Genomic DNA, 27,759 nt, shown 5'->3' on the forward strand with positions numbered 1-27,759 from the left:
ATCATCTTCTTCATCAAACATCGGAGGTATGACCTAATTTTGACATATTGAAATTTGATTTCGATGAGAAGGTAAAGTGATCATGGACGCCACCCTTGCCAAAGAGTCAGTTTGTTGGTTGAAATTTCTAGGGATATATTCTATAGTGACATTATCTAAATATCCCATGAGTTGTCTTCCATACTTATAATATGGGATCAACTCAGGTTTCTTGACATCATAAATACCAAGAAGTTGATTTACTACCAATTTTGAATCACCATAAACTCTAAGATGCAACTGATTCATGTTCACAGCCGTTTCAAGACCGAGAATTAACGCCTGATATTCGGCCACATTGTTTGAACACTGGCGTGTTAAAGTGAAAGAGTACGGTAATGTATCTGCTTCAGGAGTATAAAGACAACTCCCACACCAGCTCTATCACGATGAGTAGCTCCATCGAAATACATCGACCACGGCGGTTCGACCATAAACACTTTTTTATCGGGGAGTTCATCAGTTAACTCCTACTCGGCAGGTATGGGATGATCGGCTAAAAAATTTGCTAATATTTGTCCTTTGACAGCCTTCGCAGGTACATAAATAATTTCAAATTGTTGAAACTGGAGGTACCATCTCGCGAGTCGATCAGATAGTACAGGTTTTGTCATGACATATTTAATGGAATTAGACTTAGATATGAGTCGAATAGTGTGTGCTTGAAAATAATGTTTTAGCTTCTGAATGACAAATATAAGTGCCAAACATAACTTCTTGATGGGTGAATAATTCAATTCATTAGGTGTCATCATCCGACTCAAGTAATACAGCGCATTCTCCTTGCCTTCATCATTTTCTTGAGCAAATAAGGCCCCAACTGATGGTTCTTGAGCGGAAATATAGAGGATCAATGATTTTCCTGGGATGGGTGCAGCCAACACTGGGGATTCATGAGGTACGTTTTGATGCTTGTAAAAGCATTCCTACACGATTCATTCCACTCGAAGGGCACCCCTTTCTTCATCAGTCGACTGAAGGGTTGGCATCGTCCGGTCAAATTAGAGATAAACCTTCGGATATATGCCAACTTCCCTTGAAGGCTCTTCAATTCATAAATATTTCTCGATTCAGGCATGTTCACAATGACATCAATTTTAGATCGATCGACCTCTATTCCCCGTTGATGAACGATGAAATCGAAAAACTTGCCAGAAGTGATTCCGAATGCGCACTTCAAAGGATTCATCTTCAGTTGGTATCTCCGAAGGCGTTGGAAAACTCTTCGAGGGTCTTGATTATGATTCTCTCACTTCTTTGATTTCACCACAAGGTCATCAACATAGTACTCCGCATTTCTATGGAGCATATTATCAAAAATTCTTTACATTACCCTTTGATATGTCACTCCAACATTCTTCAAGCCAAACGGCATCACTTTATAGCAATAAATTCCCTTGGGGGTGCGGAAGCAGTGAGCTCCTCATCCTCGGGCACCATACGTATTTGATTGTAACCAGACGATCCGTCGAGAAAAGATAGTGCTTCATGCCCGGTCGTAGCATCTACCGTCAATTCTGTGATGGGGAACGGAAAATCATCTTTGGGGCAAGCCTCATTTAAGTCTCAAAAATCAACATAAATTCGGATTTGACCATTCTTCTTCCTCACAGGGACAATGCTTGAAATCCATGTTGAATATTTCACTTCTCGTATGAACCCAGATTCAATCAGTTTATTTATCTCATTTTCTATCAGAGGAATCAATTCAAGTCGAAAGCGCCTTTGAGTTTGCTTGACAGGTTTTGTTCCTCGCTTGATAGATAAATTATGAACAATGACTCTAGGATCCAAACCGGGCATTTCTGAGTAATTCCAGGCAAAGACATCTTTGAACTCGAGTAGCAAATCAACATACTCTTTTTCTTCTTCAGAAGTCATACAAGAACTTATGTAAATTGGGTAATGATCGTCACTTGTGCCAAGATTAATTTCTTTTAGGGCATCGACTGTAGTTTTTACTCCCAGTTCAAACTCAGCGGGAGCGTCATCTGCATCTTCTTCTTCTTCTTCAGGATCACTGATCGTAATATGATGACAGGAAGCCATATTTTTTTGATCATGTTCTTCAAAAATAGTTTCAATTCTTACATTGAATAAGTCTCCATGGTGCATGAAGAAATTGGAGACTCACTTTCTTGGTCCGTTCTTCTTTATTAGAGTAAGACTTTCTTTCTTGGCAACTTGGTACTCTTGCTTTTTATTACCTAATCTTTCATAGACGGGTGGTTTCAAATATTTCGACTGCGCGCTAAGTCTGTCAAACACAGAAGTACGCTTTGACTTATTTCCCAACCTATCGAACACAGATCTCTTTCGGCTTGTGACCTCTATTTCTTCGTTCACGTAGTTACAACTTACCCTTTTGATCATTATACGCACTAGAGAAGGTGGTTGATAACCAAGACCCATCGATGAACTTTCAACATTATAGCCTTTTTCTTTCAACATTTTCTGCGTAGGTGTTAATCCATGAGTCTTCTCGCCAGTCACCTCAGGAGGGAGTTTTCCCAATGCATGCTTTTTATTTGGGTTATAACCGGCCTTAGCAAAAAATCTATACGCGTTTGGATCAAAACCTTCTTGAGTCCGATTAGTTGGTAGTGAGTAATGCTCTACTGCCGGTTCATTTTTGGGACGAACAAATCCTTACAAACTTACTTTCTCACTCTTAACAGACTCTATTTTGGTGAGCGGAACATTTAATGTGTCATTCCTGATAAAAGAAGTTTAATCTTCTTCTCTTTTTGATCTTGAAATATACCACAAAATGGATATTTTGAAATCTTGACTTTCTTCTTTTACTGATTCTTTTCTTTTTGCTTCTTTCTGAAGGTAAAATTTCGTATCGGCAAAGTGAGTCTCGGCCTCAGTGAATGGTTTATTATTGGCAACAACCTTCTTAACTATACCATCTTGATAATATTTGAAACATTGATGCAGAGTAGACGGTATAATTTCATTCTCGTGAATCCAGGGTCGTCCCAAGAGCATATTATAAGAGGTTTTGGCTTCAATGATATGAAATAACGCACTTGAAGATAACTCACCAATGAGCAATTCAAACCTTATGAGACCAATTGCTCTTTGCTCCCCTTGGTTAAATCCTTGGATCATGAGGCGGCTCTGGGAGAGTTCATCGCTTGAGATTCCTAGTTCTTTCATAGCACGTACGGACATAATATTGACAGCAGATCCCCTATCAATGAGTATCCGATTCATCTTCTGTTTTCGGACATACGCACTAATAAACAAATGTCGATTGTGAGTTTTGAACTCAATAGTTAAATCGTCATCATAAAAAATGATAGTCGTTGCACAATCTACTGGTGGTTTATCATCGATTTTGAGTTTTTCCTCAAATTTAGTGCCAATTTGTGTGATTTGAGGATTTTCAGCCTTGACGACATTACAAGAAGTGGAATTATCAGCATCGTCACTTAAATACCCCTTGGGTATAAATTTCCTCAGTGTCACGGGCTATCGAATCTCTTGAAGGAGCTGAAAATCTAAAAGAGCACTCCTTTTTGCTTTTTTGTTACATTTCGTTATTTCATTGTCACTTTAGGCTTTGTCGAACGGATGCTTTTCAAAAAGATGCATTTCTTTATTTTTGGCTTGCAAGTTCTCTTTCGAGTAACTAAAGTCCATTCTTCGAGAAACTGGGGGAGATTTTGCATATACAACTAGGGCAATGGAGGCAAGCCCAAGAAATCCTCTACAGTGTAAATGAGAGTTGTGGCTTGGAACTGTCGAGGTGCTGGGAGCCCCTTGACAGTTCCCCAACTCAGGGAGGTATTACGCCTCCACTCTCCAGAGGTAGTGTTTTTATCAGAAACGAAAAATAAAAAAAAAGTTATTGATGGTATCATGAAACAGATTCGTTTTGATTATAATGTAGTAGTAGAACCAGTAGGAATAGCTATGATGTGAAAAAAGGAAGTAAAAGTACTACAGCTCCATACTTCAGAATGCTCAATCGAGCTGAGGGTATATGATGAGGAAGTAAAAGAAGAATGGTGGTGCATTGTAATTTATGCAAGTACGGATGATGCAGCCAGAAGAGTGCAATGGGAAGGGCTGGAGGAAAGAATGAAGTCGTGGGGAGATAAATGGATTTTGTTGGGAGACTTCAATGATATTCTATCAAATGAAGAAAAATGGGGGGGGGGGGGTAGGAAAAGAAGTGAGGGTAGCTTTAGATGCTTCAGAAACTTTATATAGAAAGCTAGCCTGGTAGACATACATTTCGAAGGCAACCCATGGACATGGAGTAACCAATGGGAGAATGGGGGGGAGAGATTAAACAAAGGTTGGATAGATGCCTGAGTAGCACAGAGTGGTTCCAAATTTTTGGGGATGCAACCTGCAAACATGTGGAAAATGAGGCTTCAGACCACTCAATGCTGGTGTTGTCTACTATACCAGCTCAAAAGAAAATGAAAAAAAGGTTTGTCTTCGACCAATTCTGGGCTCAGAGCCAAGAAGCAGAAGGGGTAGTGAGACAGGCCTGGGCAAGACCACAGGTGGGCTCAAAAATGTTCAAGATTATTAGGAAAATTAGAGAGTGCTGGATAGCTCTTCTAAGTTGGAATAGACTGAATAAAAAAAATGCAGCTACACAGATTAATGAGATTAAAAGGAAGATACAAGAGCTCAAAGAATCTGCAGTTCAAGGGAAAAGTAGGGAAATGGCTGAATTGAAACTAAAGTTGAGTAGTGCCTATAAAGCTGAGGAAATCTTCTGGCCACAAAAGGCAAGGAGCAAATGGCTAAAGGAAGGGGACAAGAATACAACCTATTTTCATGCTTGTGTGAAGACAAGAAGGAAATGAAATCAGATAACAAAGTTGCAGAAAGGAAATGGAGAATGGTGTTCAGATAATCAACAAATCATCCAGGAGATTTGCAGGTACTATGAAGACCTGTACACCACATCTCAGCCACGAGACATGGAAGAAGTGTTGGAAGGGGTGCCTGTATCAATTACTAGCAGACTAAATCATACTCTGATACAACCTATGGAGGAAGCTGAGGTTAGAGTAGCCGTGTTCTCCATGCACCCAAATAAAGCACCTGGACCTGATGGTATGACACCTTTATTTTTTCAAAGATATTGGAATGATATTAAAACTGATGTGGTGTCTGCTATTCAAAGTTTTCTGAGCAATGGCCACCTTTTAAAGAGCATAAATGAGACTAGCATAACCCTCATTCCTAAGGTTGAAAACCATATAGCTCTGGCAAACTATAGGCCTATCAGTCTTTGTAATGTGCTTTATAGAATTTTAGCAAAAATTTTGGCCAACAGATTGAAAAAAGTTATCACTTTGTGCATTAGCTCTTCTCAATCTGCCTTCGTTCCTGGAAGACAGATTGTAGACAACATCATTTTGGCCCATGAAATCATGCATTTTTTAAAAAGCAAAAGAAAGGGTAATACTGCTTTTATGACCTTAAAGCTTGACATGGCAAAGGCTTATGACCGAGTGGAATGGAAATTTGTGGGCAGAATGATGTTAAAAATGGGGTTCTGTCCTATTTTTGTAAGATGGATTATGAGTTGTATGTCCTCCATGTCCTATTCTTTCAACTTTAATGGGGAAAGGGTGGGGTATGTGAAACCTAGTAGGGATATTAGACAGGGGGATCCCTTATCCCTCTATCTTTTCTTGTTCTGCTCGGAAGGGTTGTCTAATCTCATGGCAAGGGCAATTGAAGATAGGCAGATTACAGGCCTCAAACTGAGTAGAAATGGACCAGTGCTATCTCATTTATTCTTTGCAGATGACTCTTTATTTTGTTGTAAAGCGCACCTACAAGAAGCTAGAGCCATGCAAAGGATACTTGCAAAATATGAACTAGCCTCAGGACAGTGCATTAACTATGACAAATCTGCTGCTTTCTTTAGCAAAAATTGTAGCAGACAACATAGGAGGCAGACATGTGAAAAGATGAACAACATCAAGGAGGCAAACAATGGCAAATACTTGGGACTTCCCTTGGTGATAACAGCATCAAAAAAGCAAGTTTTCGCCTACATTGTTGATAAAGCAAAATCCAAAATGCAGGGATGGAAGCACAACTTACTCAGCTATGCAGGAAAAGAGGTACTTCTTAAGTCAGTCATAATGGCTTTACCAAATTACACAATGTCATGCTGTAGGTTGCCTAAAGGACTTTGTAATGAAATATGTAGTCAACTGGCAAAATTTTGGAGAGGCCAAAATAAAGAGAATAGGAAGATGCAATGGGTAAGTTGGAAGAAAATTACACAGGTGAAGGGAAATGGAGGTCTGGGCTTTAGAGATCTAGAGCACTTTAATAGTGCTTTGTTAGCAAAGCAACTCTGGAGGATATTGATGCAACCAGACCTATTAATGAGCAGAGTGCTAGGAGCAATGTACAAAATAGCGCAAACAGGCTGGGATGGAGAAGCTCCAAAGAACGCATCATGGGTGTGGAAAAGTATATACAACTCTGGACTGGTGCTAAAAAAAGGAATGTGGAAGAGAGTGGGAGATGGGACCACTATCAACATATGGAGGGACAAATGGATCATGGTATTACCAACCGGGAGAATAGCAACTCAGAAACCTCCAGCTTGTAACTTGCAAACTGTGGCAGACTTGTTGATAGAGAGGGAATGGAATACGAAGCTGATTGAGGAGACGTTCTCAGAGCAGGAAGCTTCACAAATTTTACAGGTGCCATTAAGTTTGTTTCCCAAAAAGGATGCGGTCTATTGGAAATACTCAAAATCAAGAAATTACACTGTGAAGTCGGGTTATGCAGTAGAAAAGGAAGAGGTCAACCAAAGAAACAAGGAAAATCATGGAGAGGAAGGAACCAGCTACGCACACCATAAAGGAAAAGTGTGGAAGAGCTTGTGGGGATTAAGGATGAAGCCAAAGATAAAACATTTCATATGGAGATGCCTACACGACAGCATTCCTGTAAATGAGTTGATACACAAAAGAACAGGAAAAGGCTCTCCATTATGCAAATGTTGTGGGGAGGGGGAGGAGACAGTGGAACATATGATTTTCTTTTGCAATAATGCTGAACCTATATGGAAGCTGGCCCTAATACAATGGGACGGATTATTGCAATGGAGATCAAATTTCTGGAGATGGTTGGAAGCTATATTAGAGGCAAGGAGCAGACAAAGAGGAGAAGACCACATCACTTTCATAACATCTGGCAAATTTGGAAGGCAAGGAATGCTCGACAATTTGAAAGGAAACGTGGAGAGCACATGGCCATACTAGAAACTGCAAAAAATGAATGGCTGGAGTTCCAAGAGGAGCAGGTGGAAAATGAAAAAAAGCACAGGACAGGAACAAGTCACCAAATGCAAAACCATCAATGGAGGCCACCAGACGTAGGGGTAATGAAGATAAACACTGATGCTGCGATTCCTACTAAACCAGCAGGAGCTGAGTTAGGAATGATAGCGAGAGATAGTGATGGAAACATTGTCCAAGCAAGAGGCATCAGGAAGTATAGCAGTGGAGGTGCGGAAATGGAAGAGGCAGATGCACTTCGACAAGGCTTGCTAATGGCTAGAGAAGCTGGATGGCGAAGAATTGAAATGCAAACTGATTGCAAAGCTGCCATTGAAACAATATGCAAGACAGGCTTGGGTGAAACACCAATTGGCACGATCATAGAAGATATTAGACATTTGAGTGACATGTTCCAAGACTGTACTTTTTCTTTTGTGTATAGAGATGGAAATAGAAATGCTCATAAAATGGCACAATTTGCAACTAAACTTGTTTCCAAGATAATATGGAAACAAAGTTTCCCCCTGTGGTTCAAAGAGAGTATACAGGAGGATAATAGGACCAATGTCCTTTTATGTAACTAAAATCTTGTATTATCAAGTTCATATATAAATATAAGAAGAATACCGTTTGAGAAAAAAAAAATCCATCCATCGTTGTCATCTTCAATAACGTCTTCAATTGAGGATTTTTCAAGTTCCTTAGACAAAGCACTACTTGGTGTGGATAGAACTTCTATCGGACAACACACAGACCCAAACATTAGTGTTGTTTGGTTTGCCGATGCTTTATCTTCCTCGAGAAGGATTTTTCCTTGACGAGCCAATTCCATAATTTTGTCTTTAAAGACAAAGCATTTAGTGAGAGGGTGGCCAATCAAGCGATGATAACAACAATAATTTGGATCATTGACTTGACCGGCTTCCTCTGGACGTTTCATGTCAGGAAGTTCAAGGAGCTTCTCCTTGAAAAGATCATCAAACATCCCTTGTAAATCGGATTCAAGAAAGGGGTATTCCTTTTCTTGCATTTCTTTTTGAGTAGGTCTTCTTACCGACCTATTTTGAGGGGAGTCTACCTTTTCGGTGACCTTTCGACTCACCTTGATAGCAATTTTCATGGGAGCTGTGTTTATTGCCATGGACTCCTTATTACTGAATTTTGAAGGAGGCTTGCCCCTCTTTTTATTTTCTTGCCTTTCATTGCTTTGACGAGGCGGTTGCACTCGCGGAGCTTGAATAGGAAACCCATCAGTTGCATTGACCGTGATGCTTAACTCTATATCATGAGCACGAGTAGCTAATTCTTCAAATGTGTTCGGACGTATACCCTGTAGAATGTAGCTTAGGCTCCAATGCATTCCTCGGATGCACATTTCTATGGCAGAGGGTTCAGACAGTCTGTTCTTGCAATTAAGACTCAGACTTCTCCACCTATCAATGTAGTTGACCATAGGTTCATCCTTCCATTGACGAGTGTTAGTCAACTCCAGCATACTAACGGTTCTTCTAGTGCTATAGAAGCGATTCAAGAACTCTTGTTCCAACTGTTCCCAACTGTCGATGGACTCCAGAGTGAGATCAGTGTACCAATCAAACGCGTTGCCCTTCAAGGATCGGACGAATTGTTTGACTAGCAAGTCACCAAGCAAGTCACCATAGGTTCTAGCGTTATTGCAGGTTTCGACAAAATGGGCCACATGTTGCTTTGGACTACCTTTCCCATCGAAATGTTGAAATTTAGGTGGTTGATATCCAGCAGGCATTGCTAGGTTGTCGATTCTAGCAGTGTAAGACTTGCAGTAGGTAAAGCTTGACTTTGAACCATCCTCCTTTTTATCTTTGATCACGCCTTCAACAAGTTCCTTTAGTTGTTCCACGGGGATAGTTCCATCGGCGGTCACATATACTTCCTTCACCTTGTCTTTGTCTTTAGATGAGGAAATTTCACGCTCTTGGTGCTTCTTAGGATTCGCATGGCTTCCTTCAGGAGCGTGATCTTTCTGGGTGAGCAGTTGAGCAATGAGAACATCTTGGTCCTTGATGTGTTTCATCATGGTTTCCATCATCTTGGACATGTTTGAAACTTGTTCTTCGAGACTCAAAGTATTTGTCATCATGGCAGGCATTGCAGCAGCAGAATCTTCAATACAAAATTTTGAATGAAGAGCTTCATGTGAAGAGGCTGATCCAGTGCTTGATGAATCATCGTCATGCTTAGAAAACTTGGATTCGGATCCAAATTCGAGCATGGCAAGAGCCTTCTCAATAGAGGCAGGAACGTTTTGGATCCCCATCGTGGAGGAATAGCTCATTGGTGATGTCGAACTGAAGACGGGAGTTGGTGCTGATGGAGCTTCCATGCTACTTTGGGTGGAGGCTCTTGTCATACTCCTTGTCACAGGCCCAATAGCGCGGGTATTGGTGGCAACATGTGCAGCTTCCTGAACAGGCTTAGCATCAGTAGTCTTGGAACGTGCAATCATGATTTTGTTGCTCTTTGGTGTCATTGGTGATATACGTAGTTGAATATTCGAGAAAAAGAGATGGAAGGTAGAGATGGTTCCACTGGGCGTGCCAAAAATTTGTACGCGATAAAGTTTCAAATCTGTAAAAGACAAGAAAAATACACGACAAATGTGTGATATATAAATTTAAGAAAATATGTGAGTACAATCTCTAGGGTTTTCTCGAACTTGTGGAGAGTTTCCCTTGATTCTCCTCCTCAAACACCAATCCAAGGGCTTCGCAGCTTGTTCTTGGATCCACCACCAATTCCTCCAAATCTTGATATGGAAGACTTGAAGGGTTTGGAAGATATTTGAAACTCAAGTCTTGATATATGGGAGACTTGAAGAGTTTGAAGACCCGGACCTCTCGTGGCTTGGAACTTCAATGTTTGAGCGTATGAGATACCTCTGGATTTCTGTGTCCATGTTTTGGTTGACAGACCTCTATTTATAGTTGTAGCAAGAGGTAGAGGTTGAAGACCTGTGTACTACTTTACTTGTCTTGCAAGACGTGCAGTCATATTAGGACTGTACCAGTTAAATATTATCTCTTTATTTTGTATTTATTAATAAAGAGATAATACTAATAACTAATTCCTTGATTGGCCAATCTTGTAGGAACACGTGACGTGGCGCCATTTGATTGGACAACCTATCACAGTATATAAGAAATATACCTGGATTAAACAACTCTAAGTATTAAAAAATAAGTACTTAGATATTTATCTAATAGGCATGTGATATGATATGATTTGGTTGGTGGAGATATCCCTGCAATTTGAATTTGGAACACCTCTCCTTGACACGTGGCAAAATATAATTGGCCATTTAATAACCAATGTTTTCAAATGTACATGACATACGACAATACCCGATTGGATAGAAATAAGCCACAAAAATAATTTATAGACCAATGGTATTTTAAGAATTAATTAAAATTCCATTGTCTACAACTACAATCCTATTGGTCCACATGTCCTGCTGATGTCAAAATTTGTTACACCATTGCAGTCACATTCTCTGAGTTGTTTTCCCAGTGAAAGTTTGACTTCACTTCCACGCCTTCCGTAGCTCCTCTTCACTTCATTCCACGTCTTCTCTTCTGGAACCACGCCTTCACATTTCCTATAGCTTAAGTTCTGCTTCATGACATGGACAAGGTTACATTCTTGGATCACAAACTTTCTCGATCAAGGGATTGCCCTTTGTAATGGGAATACTCAGGTTATGCTGTTCGGATTGCAATTTGGAGACTTTCCCCCTTTTAGTTAGGGCTGCCACATGAAGCGAGGGAGAAGCGAGGGAGGTACAGAGGCATTGTCACATCAAATCTTGCTAAAAATAACTTTAACGAGTCACGACACCTCTATTTTTCTCAAGAAGTGGAAGCTGGAAGGGGGAACTTGGTTAATAACCAAGAGATGTCTCTCCATGCAAGTTTTTGTCCTTGATTCAGGCACACAATGACTAAACAGAATTTCATCCTGTTAGAGGTCTCAGAAAACAAAAATCTATGGTTCCTTATCAACTATTGCCATCGACATAGGACCTTTTCATCACTTGTCTAATCTTTGCATAAGCAATTAAGCATATAGGCTGTTGTATCCATGGAAGCTCTCCAAACTGAACACAATCTTGAACCAGAAACAAAGGAAAGTAACAAAGTCCCACATATAAGAGGCAAAAATTTCGAATAAATCAAAGGCAAATTTCTGTATATATGAAATGTTGAGCAATGACCAGAGCACTCGTCAAATACACGTTAAGATTTCTCATCTGTAGAAGTCACTAGTTATTGTATAATCATCATGCTAAAACATCCAAAGGTAGCATCAATATAAGATGTGCCCTCATGAAACAGCAAGAGGTTATGAATTAACCCATCAGTCCACCTGTATAGGTTCAATTCTTCAGCAAAGAAGACAGCAGACTGCCAAAAGCTTCTCAGGGAGCTGTAAACCATTCTGCACTCTGCATCCAGCAGGCTACATTACTCCAACAGCAAAAAGAAACGATGCACAAATTTCAAGGAAGAGAAATGGTGGCCCGTTCAACCATTGCAAATCCACAACGTACAACTCTGTGCTACCTCGGTAAAGCTGTAGGGAAAAAGGAATGTTAATTCATGAAATTATATGATCTCATGCAAAAGAAAAATATGTTACGGACAAGTCCTGAAGAACGTTGCAATTTATTGCACAGTTTCTATGCTTTAGCTGAGTGATTACTGAACATTGCTAGTTCCTCATGTATCAAAAACGAGTAAACCAGCTACTGGCTAAATATGAAAACAAGGAAATCTCATCTTTCTTGTTAGTGCATAATGATGCTTTTCTTCTTACACACTGCATTATTCTTATTGTTTAATTCATCCATTAGAAGGAATAGCTTTACCTCAACAAGCAAGCACATAAACTCAACGACTGGTACAATTAGTGCCTGACGCTGATCAAAGATCACACAAGTTCAGACTAATTAGAAGGCCCTAATCAACTTTGACTCAAAATCAAGAAAAACTGCTTATCAGAGCCACTTTTGTTTGAACATAAAGTGGCTATTGTAGTCAAGTACAACATGCTGTACCATGCTGCCTTGTGGATTATGCAGTAAACTTATAACCAAATGGTAACAACATTTTCTCATGATATTCCATTTCTCAAGTTCAAGAACATAAGTAGAAAACCAAAAACTGTTTCTCACCTGCAATTCAAACTTAACAACATCATGCTTTCTAATGCCCATCCCATTAGCAGCTGTACTTGGCTCTGTTTTGCCATCGACAGGCTTTGTTTGAGGTATTTGGGGGAACTGATCAACAAATTTTCCATTTAAAGCTTTGGAAGATGGAGGGTTCCATAGACATTTCATGTTATAAGGTCCTATTTGCTTCCACTGCACATTTATGCTATGAAAAACTTTTAAAACATCCATCATAGTTTGATGCGGAGATGCCTGAGACTGGACATAAATGAAACCAGCAATGTTTAAATTCAGAGAAGAATATCCGTTATCACAACTAAAATTATGTTCGCATGATTGATCAATGTTACCTTAAACCCAAGTGTCCACTTCTGTTCAAGAGCAGAAACAGACCTCAAGAAAATTCGAGTATGGTCGAACAACTCCTGCGACTACAACAAAATTACTTCAACTGAAAGTCTTTGCTAAGTAATTTACTAGTGCATGATATGGTTTTCTATGCAGTTTTGTCTCAAGGATCTGTTGTTACTGTTAGAAAATATTTGGCCTTGGACAATTTTGCTAGTCTAATAGCACTTTATACAGGAATTACCAGGAATCTGTCAATTATCAAAGACAAAGTGGTGCTCTAGTCTACCTTCATTTTCCAGCTTTACCTTCCCACCCCACCTTCCCAGGCCATTTATATAAATATTCCTATCACAACTTCCACTGAAAAATCAGTGGAAAATCATAAGAAAATGGTTTTCATCTACATAACAAAATAATTTTTTTTAAATTAGGTTGCTTTTTTCTCTTCCCCTCCTTTGGTGCAGATGGGATTGAGGAAAGAATCAACTTACGGAAGATTCCCCAAGCTCGCTTCTACCATAACTAAAGCGACCTTGAAACTGACGATGCAACAGCAGATAATATGTGACTGTGATCTGAAATTTTACAGCATGTCAGACGACCAATCAAATTGAGAATTCAGATTGTAATTGATAAAGCTTTAACACCTCATTTTGCAGATGATTGAGAACAGACCCAATCACTTCACAAATATCAAAGCCCATGTTAACCATTTCTCTAACAACTTCCTCATCTACCTGTCAAAGGCAACAGAAAACTTGGTTAATTGCTGGAAATTGTTGATCAGACATCACCAAGTACATGCAATATTTAGAGAGCAGAAACTTGTTGCAATACAAAATTCACCATACAAATGCATAATAATTTAAGATTTAATCCTAACAATGTTTAAAATAGACCAAGAAAAATGAATAGAATATTTGAGCATGCAAGTGTAATAAAGTTATTGGACTTATCACCATTTGTGAAATAATTTAAGTCAATTACGCTTAGGATTGCGTGTAATATTCATGTAAAGAAGATAAGTCCTTCAGAAATAGCTGTTAAGCATAATCCACAACACCAAATATGGAATGATATTCAAGTTGTTGAAGATATGTAATCTGATATTATGGAAAGATTTGATATTGTAAATATTAGGAAAGATTAGATTTGATTGATTATAGTATCATATGATTATAGTATCCACTTGTGTATATATATTTGTATATTGTGTAGTCCAAAGAGATATGAAAAAGAGTATTTTTTCTCTCCCTTTTTCTTAGCTTTCATGGTATCAGAGTTTCAGGCTCTGTTATCAGTTTGTCTTTTGACGTGACCCTATCGAGTCACTTTTAGGTCTTTCTTGTGTGAATCTCTGTTATCAGTTTGTCTTTTGACATGACCCTATTGAGTCACTTTTAGGTCTTTCTTGTGTGAATTATAATGGCAGATATGAAAGGTAGTAGTAGAGAGATGAAAACAGTAATTTCTAATGTTATTCCTACAACATCAAAAATTACTGGACATAAATTGAGTGGAAAAATTTTTTTGGATTGGAGTAAAACTATTCGGATATATCTGCGCAGCATCGATAGAGATGATCATCTCACTGATGACCCACCCGTTGATGGGGAAGAAAAGAAGGTTTGGCTAAGGGAAGATGCAAAACTTTTTTTGCAAATCCGAAACTCTATTGATAATGAGATAGTCAATCTCATCAATCATTGTGAGTTTGTTAAAAATCTCATGGATTATTTGGCTTTCTTGTATTCTGGTAAGGGTAATTTAAATCATATATATGATGTTTGCAAGGAATTTTACGGTCCGGAAAAACAGCAAAGATCTCTTACAGAATATTTTATGAATTTTAAACGTGTATGAAGAATTGAATTCTCTCCTTCCTTTGAGTACTGATGTAAAAACTCAACAGTCTCAACGGGAACAAATGGCTGTAATGAGTTTTCTTTTAGGATTACCAATTGAGTTTGATGCTGCTCGAACACAAATTCTCTCTAGCCCAGAGATTGTTTCCTTCCATGAAACTTTCACACGAGTGTTGAGAACCGAGGGATCTTTGTCTACTTCCAATGTTACTAGTGCTCTCGCGAGTCGAAGTGGAGCTGGTCATAATGGTAGAAACAGTGGCAAAAATGGAACTGGTGGGATTGCTGGTCATGGACAATACAACTCAAATCAGCGAGTCTGTTATCACTATAAGAAACCAGGCCATACCATGCGTACGTGTTGGGACCTTCATGGTAGACCTCAACAGCAGCCCCCGTTTGCAAATTTCGCATCCCAGGAAAATAATTATGTGCCGTCTGACAAATCCATACTCATCTCTGCTGATGAGTTTGCCCGCTTTACTGAGTTCCAAGCCTCACAAAAATCTGCTAACCCATCTTCTAGTACCAATCTTCCTTCTATTGATCACTCAGGTAAACCTACTACATGCCTTATGTCATCTTCTAACAAATGGGTCATCGATTCCGGTGTAACAGATCATATGACCGGTAATAAAGGTATCCTCTCCTCTTTTAATCCTAACAAAGATCATCCGAATGTTACTTTGGCTGATGGGTCATGTGCTTTAGTTGTGGGTTCTGGTATAGCAATTCTTGTGTCATCTATCCCCTTATATTCAGTCTTATGCTTATCTAATTTTTCGTTTAATTTACTCTCAGTCAGTAAAAGCTCTCAAGTGCTCTGTCTCATTCTTTCTTGAATATTGTGTTTTTCAGGATTTTATGACCGGAAAGATTATTGGTAAAGGACGTGAGTCTGGCGGTCTGTATACACTTGAAACCCCTTCATCAAAAGTGCCGAAACCTGTTGCATGTTCCTCCACCTTGACTCCGCTTGAAATTCACTGTCATTTGGGTCATCCATCTCTACCCATTTTGAAAAAGTTGTGTCCAAATTTTCAGAATTTATCCCATTTAGATTGTGAGTCATGTCAATTTGCCAAACATCATTGTTTGCCTTACTTGCCTAGAGTCAATAAACGGGCTTCATTTCCCTTTGAATTAGTGCACTCTGATATCTGGGGCCCTTGTCCAATAGTATCTATGTCTGGTTTTAAGTATTTTGTCACCTTTGTTGATGACTATTCTCGTGTTACTTGGTTATATTTAATGAGAAGTCATTCAGATTTATTTAATATCTTTTGTTCCTTTTGTTCTAAAATAAAAACACAATTCAATGTGTCTGTCTGCATTTTGCGAAGTGATAATGCAAAAGAGTACTTTTCTAAACCCTTTAATTCATATATGTCAGAAAATGAAATCCTTCACCAATCTTCATGTCCTGACACACTACCACAAAATGGTGTTGCTGAAAGGAAAAATAGGCACTTACTAGAAATTGCTAGAGCCCTTCTATTTCACATGAAGGTTCCTAAGCAATTTTGGGCAGATGCGGTTTCAACAGCCTGTTTTTTAATTAATCGCATGCCATCTTCTGTGCTTGCTGGTGAGATTCCTTATTCAATTTTGTCTCCAACCCAATCTTTATTCCCCATTGAGCCACGCATATTTGGGTGTACTTGTTTTGTTCGTGATACCCGTTCTCAGGTGTCTAAATTAGATCCCAAATCGCTCAAGTGTGTGTTTTTGGGTTATTCACGTCTTCAAAAAGGGTATAGATGTTATTCTCCAACTTTATATCGTTATTTAGTCTCTGCTGATGTTACATTTTTTGAGGCACATCTATTTTTTCTTGAGTCTAATGTCTACAGTAGTCAAGGGGAGGGAGATGATATTCTAGTCTACACTGTTACAACAACTGTTCCTACAAGACCACCGATCACTCAAGTGTATTCTCGTCGTTCTCAACACATAAACTCGCATCTTCCACCATCTTCTCTGTCTACAGATCCAAGTCCTGATCCACCGCTTCCTCAGTCTTTAGATTCTAGTCTTGATTTGCCTATTGCTTTAAGAAAAGGTAAAAGACAGCGCACTTATCCAGTTTCATCATTTGCTTCATATGACCATTTGTCTCCCTCCTTGCGTTGTTTTACTGCTTCCTTAGATTCAATATCTCTTCCTCAACACTTATCTGAGGCTTTGGAGCATCCTTGTTGGCGGGCTGCTATGGAGGAAGAAATGATGGCTCTAGATAATAATGGTACTTGGGATTTGGTTCATCTACCAACAAGTAAGAAACCTATTGGTTGTAAATGGGTGTTTGCTGTAAAAGTCAATCCTGATGGTTCTGTTGCTCGCCTCAAAGCTCGTCTTGTTGCTAAAAGGTATGCTCAGACATATGGGGTGGATTACTCAGACACGTTTTCTCCCGTAGCAAAACTCACCTCTGTTCGATTATTTATTTCCCTTGCTGCTACTAATAATTGGCCTTTGTACCAGTTAGATGTTAAGAATGCATTCCTTCATGGGAATTTGCAAGAGAAAGTTTATATGGAGCAACCACCTGGATTTGTTACTCAGGGGGAGTCTGGTAAGGTTTGTGAACTCCGAAAATCACTATATGGTTTAAAACAGAATCCACGTGCTTGGTTTGGGAGATTCAGTGAGGTGGTTCAAGAGTTTGGCATGAAGAAGTGTAATTCTGATCATTCTGTCTTTTATCAACAATCTGAAGTTGATATTATTCTATTAGTGGTTTATATTTATGATATTGTTATTACTGGTAGTAACAATGCAGGTATTACAGCTCTTAAAGATTTTCTTCAATCGCGCTTCTAGACAAAAGATTTGGGTATGTTGAAATACTTTTTAGGCATTGAGGTTACAAGATGTAAACAATGTATCTTCTTATGCCAAAGGAAGTATGTTCTTGATCTTTTGAAAGCAACAGGAAAGCTAGGTGCTAAGCCATGCAGTGCACCAATGATCCCCAACATGCAACTTACAGCAGATGATGGGGAGTTATTTTCAGATCCTGAAATGTACCGGAGATTAGTGGGGAAGTTGAATTATCTTACTGTGACTTGTCCGGATATTGCATATCCAGTTAGTATTGTGAGTCAATTTATGTCCTCACCAAGAACCACCCATTGGGCAGTTTTAGAGCAAATCTTATGTTATCTTAAAGGAGCTCCAGGACGTGGGATACCATATGGTAATCATGGTCATTCTCATGTTGAATGCTTCTCAGATGCGGATTGGGCAGGTTCTAAAATTGATCCAAGATCTACAACTGGATATTGTGTCTTCGTTGGAGGTAATTTGGTATCGTGGAGAAGTAAGAAACAAAGTGTAGTATCTCGCTCTAGTGCAGAGTCCGAATACTGATCTATGGCACAATCCACTTGTGAGCTTATATGGATACATCAATTATTGTGTGAGGTGGGAATCAATAATTCACTTCCAATGAAATTATGGTGTGACAATCAAGCTGCCCTTTATATAGCATCAAATCCAATTTTTCATGAGAGAACAAAGCATATTGAAGTTGATTGCCACTTTGTTCGTGAAAAATTCAACAAAACTTGATCTCAACCAGTCATGTGAGAACTGGAGAACAGTTAGCTGATATTTTCACTAAACCTCTAAATGGTCCGAGAATTGATTACATTTGTGGCAAGATGGGCATGATTAACATCTATGCTCCATCTTGAGGGGGAGTGTTGAAGATATGTAATCTGATATTATGGAAAGATTTGATATTGTAAATATTAGGAAAGATTAGATTTGATTGATTATAGTATCATATGATTATAGTATCCACTTGTGTATATATATTTGTATATTGTGTAGTCCAAAGAGATATGAAAAAGAGTATTTTTTCTCTCCCTTTTTCTTAGTTTTCACAAGTCAAGCATTTCATTGTTTACATAATTAATGTAAGGTGCAATTCCATATATATGGGACTATGGCTTCATAATATACTTCAAGAAGAAAAAGAAACCTTCAAGTTGACCTAAAGTTGAATTAAGGAACATGATACTGTTTTTATCAAAGCTTTTGGAAATATATATTTTAGAAAAACATTTCAATGTCCAGTGTATATATATTCTGGGAAGAAAATTTTGAAGTCCTGTTAGGGAAAACCAAAGGGTATTATAGTTAAGACAAGTGCTACTGGAAATATGCAGGAAATAAAATAGTTGGTACCAAACATATAACAAGCAGTTGGAGAAAAATACTCAAAATTCCGGGGCACTGATTAATGTTTCTTGTGCGCATAAGCATTGGTTAGAGAAATCACATAGGTAAATTATTGTGACAGTGTCAGTGACAGAGACAAAGTTTAACATGCATGCCCTTGCATAAGAAGGAAATCATTATTGAGACAGGTAAAGTGATTCTTATTAATTATGACACCAATCCTATCTGACAAATAATTACCTTTTACTTTTAAACACTAGCTTTTAACAAAAACAACAAAAGAGAAACAAAATAAAGTTAAGCACCTTACTAATCCTATCAATGCAACTGCATTACCAGGTTGTAGAATATGATGGATAAATAATAGCATGAATCCAATGATGAGATCTAAGCCTGAAAGAAACTAACTCATTATGTTTCAAAATGTTCCTCATTTCTAAGGCAAATATCCTTCATGTTTTCCTCCTATAATAAGTTGCTATTGCAGTATTGCCAATTAAAAAACTAAAATTATAACAATGGCAGACATGCAATCTACCAAAAATTGGACTACTTTGTGATCAAGAGACTGCTCATATCACCTTTGTTGTATCATATAATGACTCAATTGTTGCATTTGATATATACCGCGGGATGTGTTGCTGAAACCATGGATGCCGGCGTATTTCAGGAATGGATATGCGGTCCACAGGGTTGACCTCAAAAATCCTTGCAATCAAGTCATTTGCACCCCTTGACATGTGATTTGAGACTGTGTAACTACCATTCTAGCAGCAAAAGAACCAAGACTGCTGAGTGAAAAAGTGAACATTTAGGAAAAGAATTTCAATTATCTAACCTACCCTTATTTTTGCATATAATCCAGGAAGGTTATCATCATCAAAAGGAAGCCTTCCGCAGATTAGAGCATATAAGATAACTCCACAACTCCATACATCAGCTTCGGGACCAGCATAAAGTCGATTACCCACAACCTGAGTTCAGAACAATGCAATTGTCATTGTGCACAACATTATATAGTTGTAACCAATTAAGAATGTAGACCCAACCTCTGGAGCAGCATAATTTGGACTCCCACAGCTTGTTTTGAGGAAATGGCCATCACGCATTATATTCCCAAGTCCAAAGTCAGCAATTTTGACATTGCGTTTAGAATCCAACAGTAGGTTTTCTGGCTTGAGGTCCCGATGAACCACCATGTGATGGTGGCAATACTCAATACCTGAGATTATCTACTTTAAACTTTATCTGATTAGTACAGACAACCTCATTTATCTCTTAAACAAAATCTAGAAAGCACATTAGATTACATCCAAAGAATTAAAGTTGAAACATTTTCTTATTTAATTAAGTATTATGAACTGTAGCATATAAGTCATCCAGAGTAAAGAATCCAACACATCCAAGTGTGAAACCATCCAAAAAAGCTTGAGCAATATAATTTATCCTAAGTTTAAACTGTTGAAGGATGCTTTAACATAAAGAACGTCCCATTGTATCTGTTCCCTAACTACTACTTTTCCAAGCATTCAATCTCATTGCGTACTATTATACAAGGAATTATATGTGCATTCACTTGCAAAGATGATAAAGCATATTTAATAGATTGCAAGCTTCATAAACATCAGAGGCTAATGCATTAGGTTTTAGCTAAGTCTACGGTATGAGTGACACCATATACTAAGTAAACATGTGAGCAAGGGGTTCACAGGTTCCCATCCCCCAACCCCACATACAAGCAACTCCACATCTGTAATATAATATAATGCAGTTCAGTATTTTGTATAATAGTTCTCCTCCTTGTGCCCCTCCACTGCTCTCTTTCCCACAAAACAACTTGTAAGAAAGATTCATACTTCAACTACTTTCAAATGAATGGCACTCTTTGAAGAAATTTTGAATTATCTGGGTAATTGTCAACAAAACAATTTATATCTTGCTTGTGTTTGACTATGAGCGCTTCTCTGCACCCTAGACTAGTCAGGGCCCGCTTTGCTTGCCATGTAACATCATAACTATTATTTACATGGCAAACATAACTATTATTTACAGCAAGAGTTTGACAGGACCAGAAGATTTTCTTGCTTGGGAGGTTAAAGTGAAGATTCTCCACTATGTTGTCCTCGAGCCGAAGGACTTGAATCTTTTGCTAAGGAGGATCCACAAATAATTGATGTGAAACTTTTTAGTAATAATTATCTAGTCCAAATTCAGAGTCTCCAATTTGGCGTGAAGTCCGTGATATGTTGTTTAAACATACTTTCAGGCCAAAGAAGCAGAAAGCTTTATTCCAGAATACGAGAAACTAAAATAAGCAATCCCTTTAAAATCTCTGTTATCAGTAATCAATATGTTTTTGGGCCAGAAGTATGAGTTACACGTATATAATGGCAATCATTCTTTTATACCAGCGAGATGTTTCTTCTTTTCCACACGCATATGCTCTCTCAGACTTGTATGGCTACAATCCTTGTTAGTGTATGACAGTATTATTGGAAATTGAAATAAAAAAAAATGATTCAACCTGGAAGAAAAGAGTTCAAATGAAGTTAAAATGTTTATTTATCTTAATCAGTCCATTTTCAGGCCAACTGTAACTTCTATAACACTTGAAAGAAACACATTTAAGTTATCTCTTGAATCCAAATTCTGAGATGAATTACATCCAAGGAGAAGTTTGACTACAAACTTTTATGTTACTTGCACGAGAAATTACATACCAAACATTAATGCCAATAAAGTGCCTATGAGTGTTTTCTATCCCAGTCTTTCTCTGCCCCTTACATGATATGCTTCTGTTTGGTTCGTTCACTGTTAGAAGTCAAGCTTTTAAGTTGATTAATCACATGTAGAAGTCAACTAGGACAGAAAAATATCAAGTGATATTATGGCTTAATTCAACCATTAGCATAACTGAAATGTAATACGTTGTCAGACATATATTCTATGGAGATGGTTACAATGGTTCTATGCAGACTTGTGCTTAAGGAGTTTTAGACAAATGGTTTGAGCCTTCATTATTGACCATCTATACCCAAGCCATTGCAAGAGGTATAAAGAAAGTGATGCCCAAAACTTTTCAAACAAAGAAAAACAGTTCTATGCCCAAAACAGTTCTATTCCCAAAGCTTTTCACTATCTGCTGCATAGGTCGGAGTCTTAGCTCCTTATAGTACCCATCCAAGTTTCCTTCCAGTACCATAAAGCATATTGATTGGTACTAGTGTTTAGATGAGAATTAGTACTCCCCAGTACATTCCAATTCAACACTTGAGAAATACTCTAATTCTGCAACTAAAGTTGTAAACTACAGCCAATACAATAATAGCAACTAGGGACCAACCACTTTAGGCCATTGATTTTGGCTTCAACATGTTTCTGGGTTCATTCACCCCAAGAAAGTTGACACCTTCTTTTGGTGAGCTATTTTATAATCACAGCTACTGCCACCATAAAGTTCAAGCTGACAATTTGAGGATTTTTTTGGTTGAACTTTTCACAACCAAAAGAAAACCCTCATTTCATTAATAGCCACAAGAGTTTCATCCATACTTCATTGAACTCTTGCACATTGATCCGCTTTGACATCTTTTGCAACCACTTTGTTTCAAACTTCAGGAGAAAAGGGTAAAAAAAAGGTCTAAGTAGATAATATGCATAGGACCAGCATCTGACTCCCTTTACACATTTATTTTCTGCTTCCTATCCAGGTTGCCTTGCCCTGCTAAATATGTTTCTGCTACTAACTCTAGCTTTCCTAGATAAATGACTTTTCAAATTCTATTTCCAGATAATAGTCTTATGTTCATTGGAGTAAATATTCATATATCTTATTAGTGTTACAATTTCGACCTTCTCAATCTCTTAATTATGAATAAGAATTATATCTTGGTTTTGGCTTGTGAAAGTACTTGAATGATTGATTCATCTCAGGTGATGCTCCTATTTCCCTTTTCCATTCTTACATAATATAAGATTCTCTTTGTTTGCATATATGGGAGCTCCTTTTCAGTTTTTATGGCACATTTGTCATCTGTCCCATCCCTTTAAGTTAATGAACGAGAAGATTTTAGTTGAAAAGACCAAGCTAGTGATTTCTGATTGTCCACTTATATTTGATGTCAGCTGCATAAAATATCAAAGCAGATGAAACAAAAAAGCTACTTGAATCAAACTAACCAAGATGTGCAGAAACTTAAACTATTCAAGGTGCATGCTTGTTTAGTCAATAACACGTGTCTGAATAAAATAACATATAACCATATAGAAAATGAATACTGGGATGAATTTTCCATTACAGCTACTGAATGCACCTGTTGAAAGAAGTGGCGGGCTTCATCCTCATTCAATCTACCTTTCTCTGTGATGTAGTAAAATAGTTCACCAGAATTCATATACTCCATAACCACATATATGTGGGAAGTTGTTTCTATAACTTCAAAGAGCCGAACAATATGAGGATGTGAAAGCTGCCTCATTATATTAACTTCTCGTCTAACTGGACCAGAAGAGGAAAAGGATGTTTATTTGGTCAAATATTAAATTTAGAAAGGCTTCAGCCTTCTAGTAATAAATTAGGACAAAAGATCAATTATATCAAGAAGCAAGTTTTTTGGTGGCATGAAACGCTTTGAACAGAATATTGGTTCGACACTGAGTAATTTTTTCCATAGGTCATGCATACTGCGAATGACAGGACATACTGAAATTGCATATCGACAGAACCAAGAAAGCCATGACTTCCATCAATTTTTGCCAGTCTTCCTCTAATGCAAGCATACTTGAAATTTATAATCTCAAAATTTCCAGTAATTCCAAGTGCCATGTTTCTTGAATTTTATTTGCTCATTAAAATTTTAAGTTCATTTCAAACACAAGATGGAAAAATAGAGAAGAGATATATGGGATAGGTTAGAGGCAGAGCTTCACCAAGTGGAGTTCCTGGTTGTTGGTGAAAAGTAGGAGGCACAAACGTGAAAACAAGTTAGAGGAGAATATGATCAATTGATAGCTCAGATTCACATATCCAATTCAGATAATGATATATGCAACAACATTTCAACTAGAGAGCACATAAGACCATCTTTATTCTACTGGTTTAAATCCAACGCCCACTGTCACAGACCTGGAATCAGTTGACAAATTTGGATATTTAATCCAAACTCAAGATAGATCTAGCTAACTGATGAATAAAGATTAACAAGAATAATACCATGGAATTCATCAGGGACAAGGCACATATCAAACTTGCTGTGGTGGTTATCAAGTTAAGGAGGCAATGGTGAGCTTGGAACAGTGGAGGAAAAAAAATTCCCAAAAGCTTCGGGATAAAGCTAGTGGCTAAAGCACATTTGCTGTCATAAAATTGGAAAACCATTCGACTGCATCTATTCGAAAAAACTTATGTGGTTATTCAAAATAGTTGTGTCGTCAGGATGATTAGATACACACTCAGAATGTGAATCCAGTCAAATTCTGTCGCCTAAATGTTCTTACACATGCATTTCACAACCCAAATTCTGCTGCTTTCTGATAATCATGGAGAACATAAGCAATAAAGCCAACCTAAACTTCACAATCATCAAGTTTAAGTAAGAACATATTCTGCTTAAAGATATATTATTGAAACAACAAATACCCATGTTGGTTTAAATGCACTGGAATTTCGTCAAATGGACTGAGCTTAAGTACAAGAACAAATTACTGATCACAGTTTCTAATCAAAGTCCATACATGACTAAGAGTATTCATTGTTGCAATGAATATTTAATGCCTATCAAACACAGATAGCTGGCATAGAAGTTCAGGCAAGTGAACTGTATACTTAAAATTGCAAATCTTGGACAGATGAAAAATCTTATGAAATAATCTTATTAATATGTTGTGGGCTCAAACTAATCAAAAGTACCTTATTAATGAACATTGCCATAGAGAACACTTTACTATAGAAGGACATTAAATGTTTTGAAGATATAAATTGCAAGTGAATATACAAAAAAAATAAAACATTTTTATTGGACTAAATTAGAGTCTAATTCAGACCATATGAAAAGATGAAATTTTGGTGGACAGTGATGTTAGATTCTGAATTATTTACCATACACAGCACCAGATTCACTTTTGGTATTTTAAATCAAAATTAAGTACTCTTTTCGTGCTGAGAATTTACTCTACTGAAGAAGATGGTCCTGAGAATTTACTCTACTGAAGAAGATGGTCCATTCACTGATAACTCCTTAAAGCTTTATCTTACAAATTTTGCTCCCTGCTTTGTGCCTCCATATAGAATGATTAAGCATAAAGGGAAAATAGGCGGGCCTATTTCTGAGTTACAGGCTGTACTGCTTGTCCCACCAAAAAGAAAATAAAAAGGAACTAAAATACAAGAAATTTATGTTATAAACCTGCTCTCAAGAAAGAACTCCCAGTATGTCCAACAAATAACCGTAATGACACTGATGTAGAAATGCTTTGGAGGGTCCACTGGTCTATTGTTTCAGGTTCAATAGCTGTTATCAGAGAGTGACTTAGAAACTTTATTCCCTATCATATTCAAAATTAACCAATTCAGTTGGAACACTTAGAATGGTAAACATGCAGACAATATATGTTTAGTCCTTTTACTTTAAAGTTCATTAACATAATTTCATCATTAGACAATTAGGAATGGACTGCAACAGATTTTGTTCCTTTTCTACTGCTGTTACATGCATGTCATCAAGAAGTCTGTTTAAGTGCAAGATAAAACCAGATTCTTGCAAAGACCCGATAAACAATGAAGCAAACGCAGTGGTCCATTTATCAGAAGACTTGTAACTTTAAAATGTACCTTTCATAGTTTCAAACTCATCAAGCGTTTGACGATCAAGGATCTTTATGGCAACTTTAATCCCTGTCAAATTATGAACAGCTAGTTTGACTTTAGCAAAGCATCCAACACCCAATGTCTTGCCCAGCCTGTAGTTTGATAGAACACTCCTATAGGACTTGCGTTCCTTACTAGCTTTTCCCTCCATCTTGAAGCTGCACCAATTAACCATTCAGTTGCTAAGGTTTCCAAAATGAAAAGAAATTCATAATCACATAACTGGCAGCTAAATATGCTTTTGCACAATAGCCACTCAAGAAATCTATCAATGTTAAAAAGAAAAAGAAAAAGAAAAAGAAGAAGTACCCTATGCTCTTTGATCTATGTACACCATTCAAAAGTTCTGAATAGACATCAACATACCCTTATTGTAATACTTAATTGAAAACAGTGAATAGCTATGACACAATCACTTTGAATATTGAAGTCCAACATCAGCAAAAGTAAGTTCAATCCCCTTGTCACTTGAATAGATAAAAAATAATTGACAACACTCAGATATTATTGAGAGGAACACTGAAGTGTACTTTTCCCTTTTCATTTTCATTTTTTTCTTCAGAGATTTTGCAAGCGCTAAAACACAACTAAGGGTTTTAAGGACCAAATAACTTTTACTTCCATCAGCTATCAGTTTTCCTTTAGAGCCATCTCCTTTAAGACTGTCTTTTCTTTTCTTGCATATTGCTTCTACCAATTTGTTTGAGGATCACAGACTCTCTTTTATATCATACAGTGCGTTTTTCCACCATTCATTATTTTTTTTTTTGTTATTCCAAATTAAAGAGTTAGATATATACTTTCTTCTGAAAATTCTAAATCTAACAAGTTTAATTTTTGATTGCTGTCCTGTGTACGATTAGTAAATGGCCCATCGAAAAAAAACCAGTTGATAAGGACTTTAAACTGATCACACCTCATGAGACTAGAATACAGAACAGAGCAAAGACATTATGATCTTAACGGAAAAAAAATTTCAAGATCTGTATAGTCAAAAAACAACCAACCACATAACTGAAACCGAGAATTATTTCAGACTAAAGCAATGTAGCAGAGGGGGGAAGACGTAGCTGATTTGTTCAATCAAATTACAAAGAATTGCACATAATAAAATAAAAATTTTCAACTGATGAGTTTTGAATACAGAGCAGAGTGGCCGTTTTCAAAGAAATTATGATCCTAAAGAAGCAAGTTTCAAGAACTGTATCCTCAAAACTCAAAAAAATCACAAACATAGAAGCAAGAATCGTCTCAGAACAAAGCCAGCATAGCAGAGACACAGAGAAACAACTGATTAGCTCAATCCAGCTTTAAAGAATTACACAAAAACAAAACACCAGTTCGACACATGTACCCATAGAAACTAAACAAGAACTTTAATCATGCATGCATCAGAATTCAAATCAAGTAAACAAACTGATACAAACCTAGTCCAAAATCCAGGAACAGAGAAGAGGAAAGGAGTTGTAGACGCCTTGGAAATGCATAGATGCAACTGAATTGGGACAATTATGTATCTGTTGATGAGCATTAGAAGCTAACAAAATCAATTGAGCATATCTTTTCATCTTGGGTACAACGTCAGACCAACGCGAATAGTAACAAATTACATGAGCGGAGCTAGAGAAAACGACAGAGAAAGGAAAAATAAAGTGAAGAAAAGACGGTGACAAGGCAATATAGAATACTACAACTAATAGTTCTTGTACTAGAAAATGTTCCATGCCAAGAAAGCCATATGTGTTCGCTTTCTAATTGCTGGAATTCTACACTCGCACGGCCAGAGGACTTTATTCGGTGGGGAAAAAAAATGTTGATCAGTTGTGCGCAGCACTCAAGCATCCCATACTTTAAAGTACTTATTTATTATTGAGTTTGGCCAAGGGACATTAATTGGCACCCGTTAAGCGTGTTTATTTTTTATAAATAAATTCAAAAAAGTATTTAAATATA

General features: G+C 37.6%; 3 protein-coding genes across 7 annotated transcripts; 2 read left to right on the forward strand and 1 right to left on the reverse strand.

Moving 5' to 3' along the window:
- Positions 1-4,319: 4,319 nt before the first annotated feature.
- On the forward strand, positions 4,320-4,874 carry LOC140008696 (uncharacterized). Its single transcript, XM_072053551.1, has one exon. The coding sequence runs from the start codon at positions 4,320-4,322 to the stop codon at positions 4,872-4,874; it is 555 nt and encodes a 184-aa protein (XP_071909652.1).
- A 2,558-nt stretch (positions 4,875-7,432) lies between these two features.
- LOC113693185 (uncharacterized) lies at positions 7,433-7,912 on the forward strand. Its single transcript, XM_027211757.1, has one exon. The coding sequence runs from the start codon at positions 7,433-7,435 to the stop codon at positions 7,910-7,912; it is 480 nt and encodes a 159-aa protein (XP_027067558.1).
- Positions 7,913-11,524: 3,612 nt separating this feature from the next.
- On the reverse strand, positions 11,525-27,613 carry LOC113694077 (SNF1-related protein kinase catalytic subunit alpha KIN10). 5 transcript variants are annotated; one of them, XM_072053337.1, is made up of 13 exons: positions 27,498-27,534; positions 27,234-27,323; positions 25,771-25,964; positions 25,346-25,450; positions 23,255-23,439; positions 19,991-20,173; positions 19,784-19,915; positions 19,523-19,708; positions 13,536-13,625; positions 13,380-13,463; positions 12,888-12,968; positions 12,538-12,795; positions 11,525-11,936 (listed from the first exon to the last, which is right to left on the reverse strand). In XM_072053337.1, the coding sequence occupies exons 3-13, from the start codon at positions 25,955-25,957 to the stop codon at positions 11,823-11,825; spliced, it is 1,605 nt and encodes a 534-aa protein (XP_071909438.1). In that variant the 5' UTR covers positions 25,958-25,964; positions 27,234-27,323; positions 27,498-27,534; the 3' UTR covers positions 11,525-11,822. The 5 variants fall into 5 exon arrangements, with proteins under 5 accessions (XP_071909438.1, XP_071909439.1, XP_027068732.1 ...); XM_072053338.1 differs by lacking the exon at positions 25,346-25,450 and having other exon boundaries at positions 27,498-27,613; XM_027212931.2 differs by lacking the exon at positions 27,498-27,534 and having other exon boundaries at positions 12,888-12,962; positions 27,234-27,484.
- Positions 27,614-27,759: the final 146 nt, after the last annotated feature.

Source organism: Coffea arabica, chromosome 6c (assembly GCF_036785885.1).
Source record: "Coffea arabica cultivar ET-39 chromosome 6c, Coffea Arabica ET-39 HiFi, whole genome shotgun sequence".
Classification (NCBI taxonomy): domain Eukaryota; kingdom Viridiplantae; phylum Streptophyta; class Magnoliopsida; order Gentianales; family Rubiaceae; genus Coffea; species Coffea arabica.

Bases quoted from the DNA above. Each gene is read 5' to 3' on its own strand.
- LOC140008696 (XM_072053551.1), top strand. From the start codon at position 4,320: ATGGGAGAATGGGGGGGAGAGATTAAACAAAGGTTGGATAGATGCCTG.
- LOC113693185 (XM_027211757.1), top strand. From the start codon at position 7,433: ATGAAGATAAACACTGATGCTGCGATTCCTACTAAACCAGCAGGAGCT.
- LOC113694077 (XM_027212930.2), bottom strand. From the start codon at position 27,337: ATGCTCATCAACAGATACATAATTGTCCCAATTCAGTTGCATCTATGC. The intron at 25,965-27,233 runs GTTTGTATCAGT...TAATTGGTGCAG, and splicing joins GTTCCTGGATTTTGGACTAG to CTTCAAGATGGAGGGAAAAG. The intron at 13,464-13,535 runs GTGTTAAAGCTT...GTAAAATTTCAG, and splicing joins TCAATCATCTGCAAAATGAG to ATCACAGTCACATATTATCT.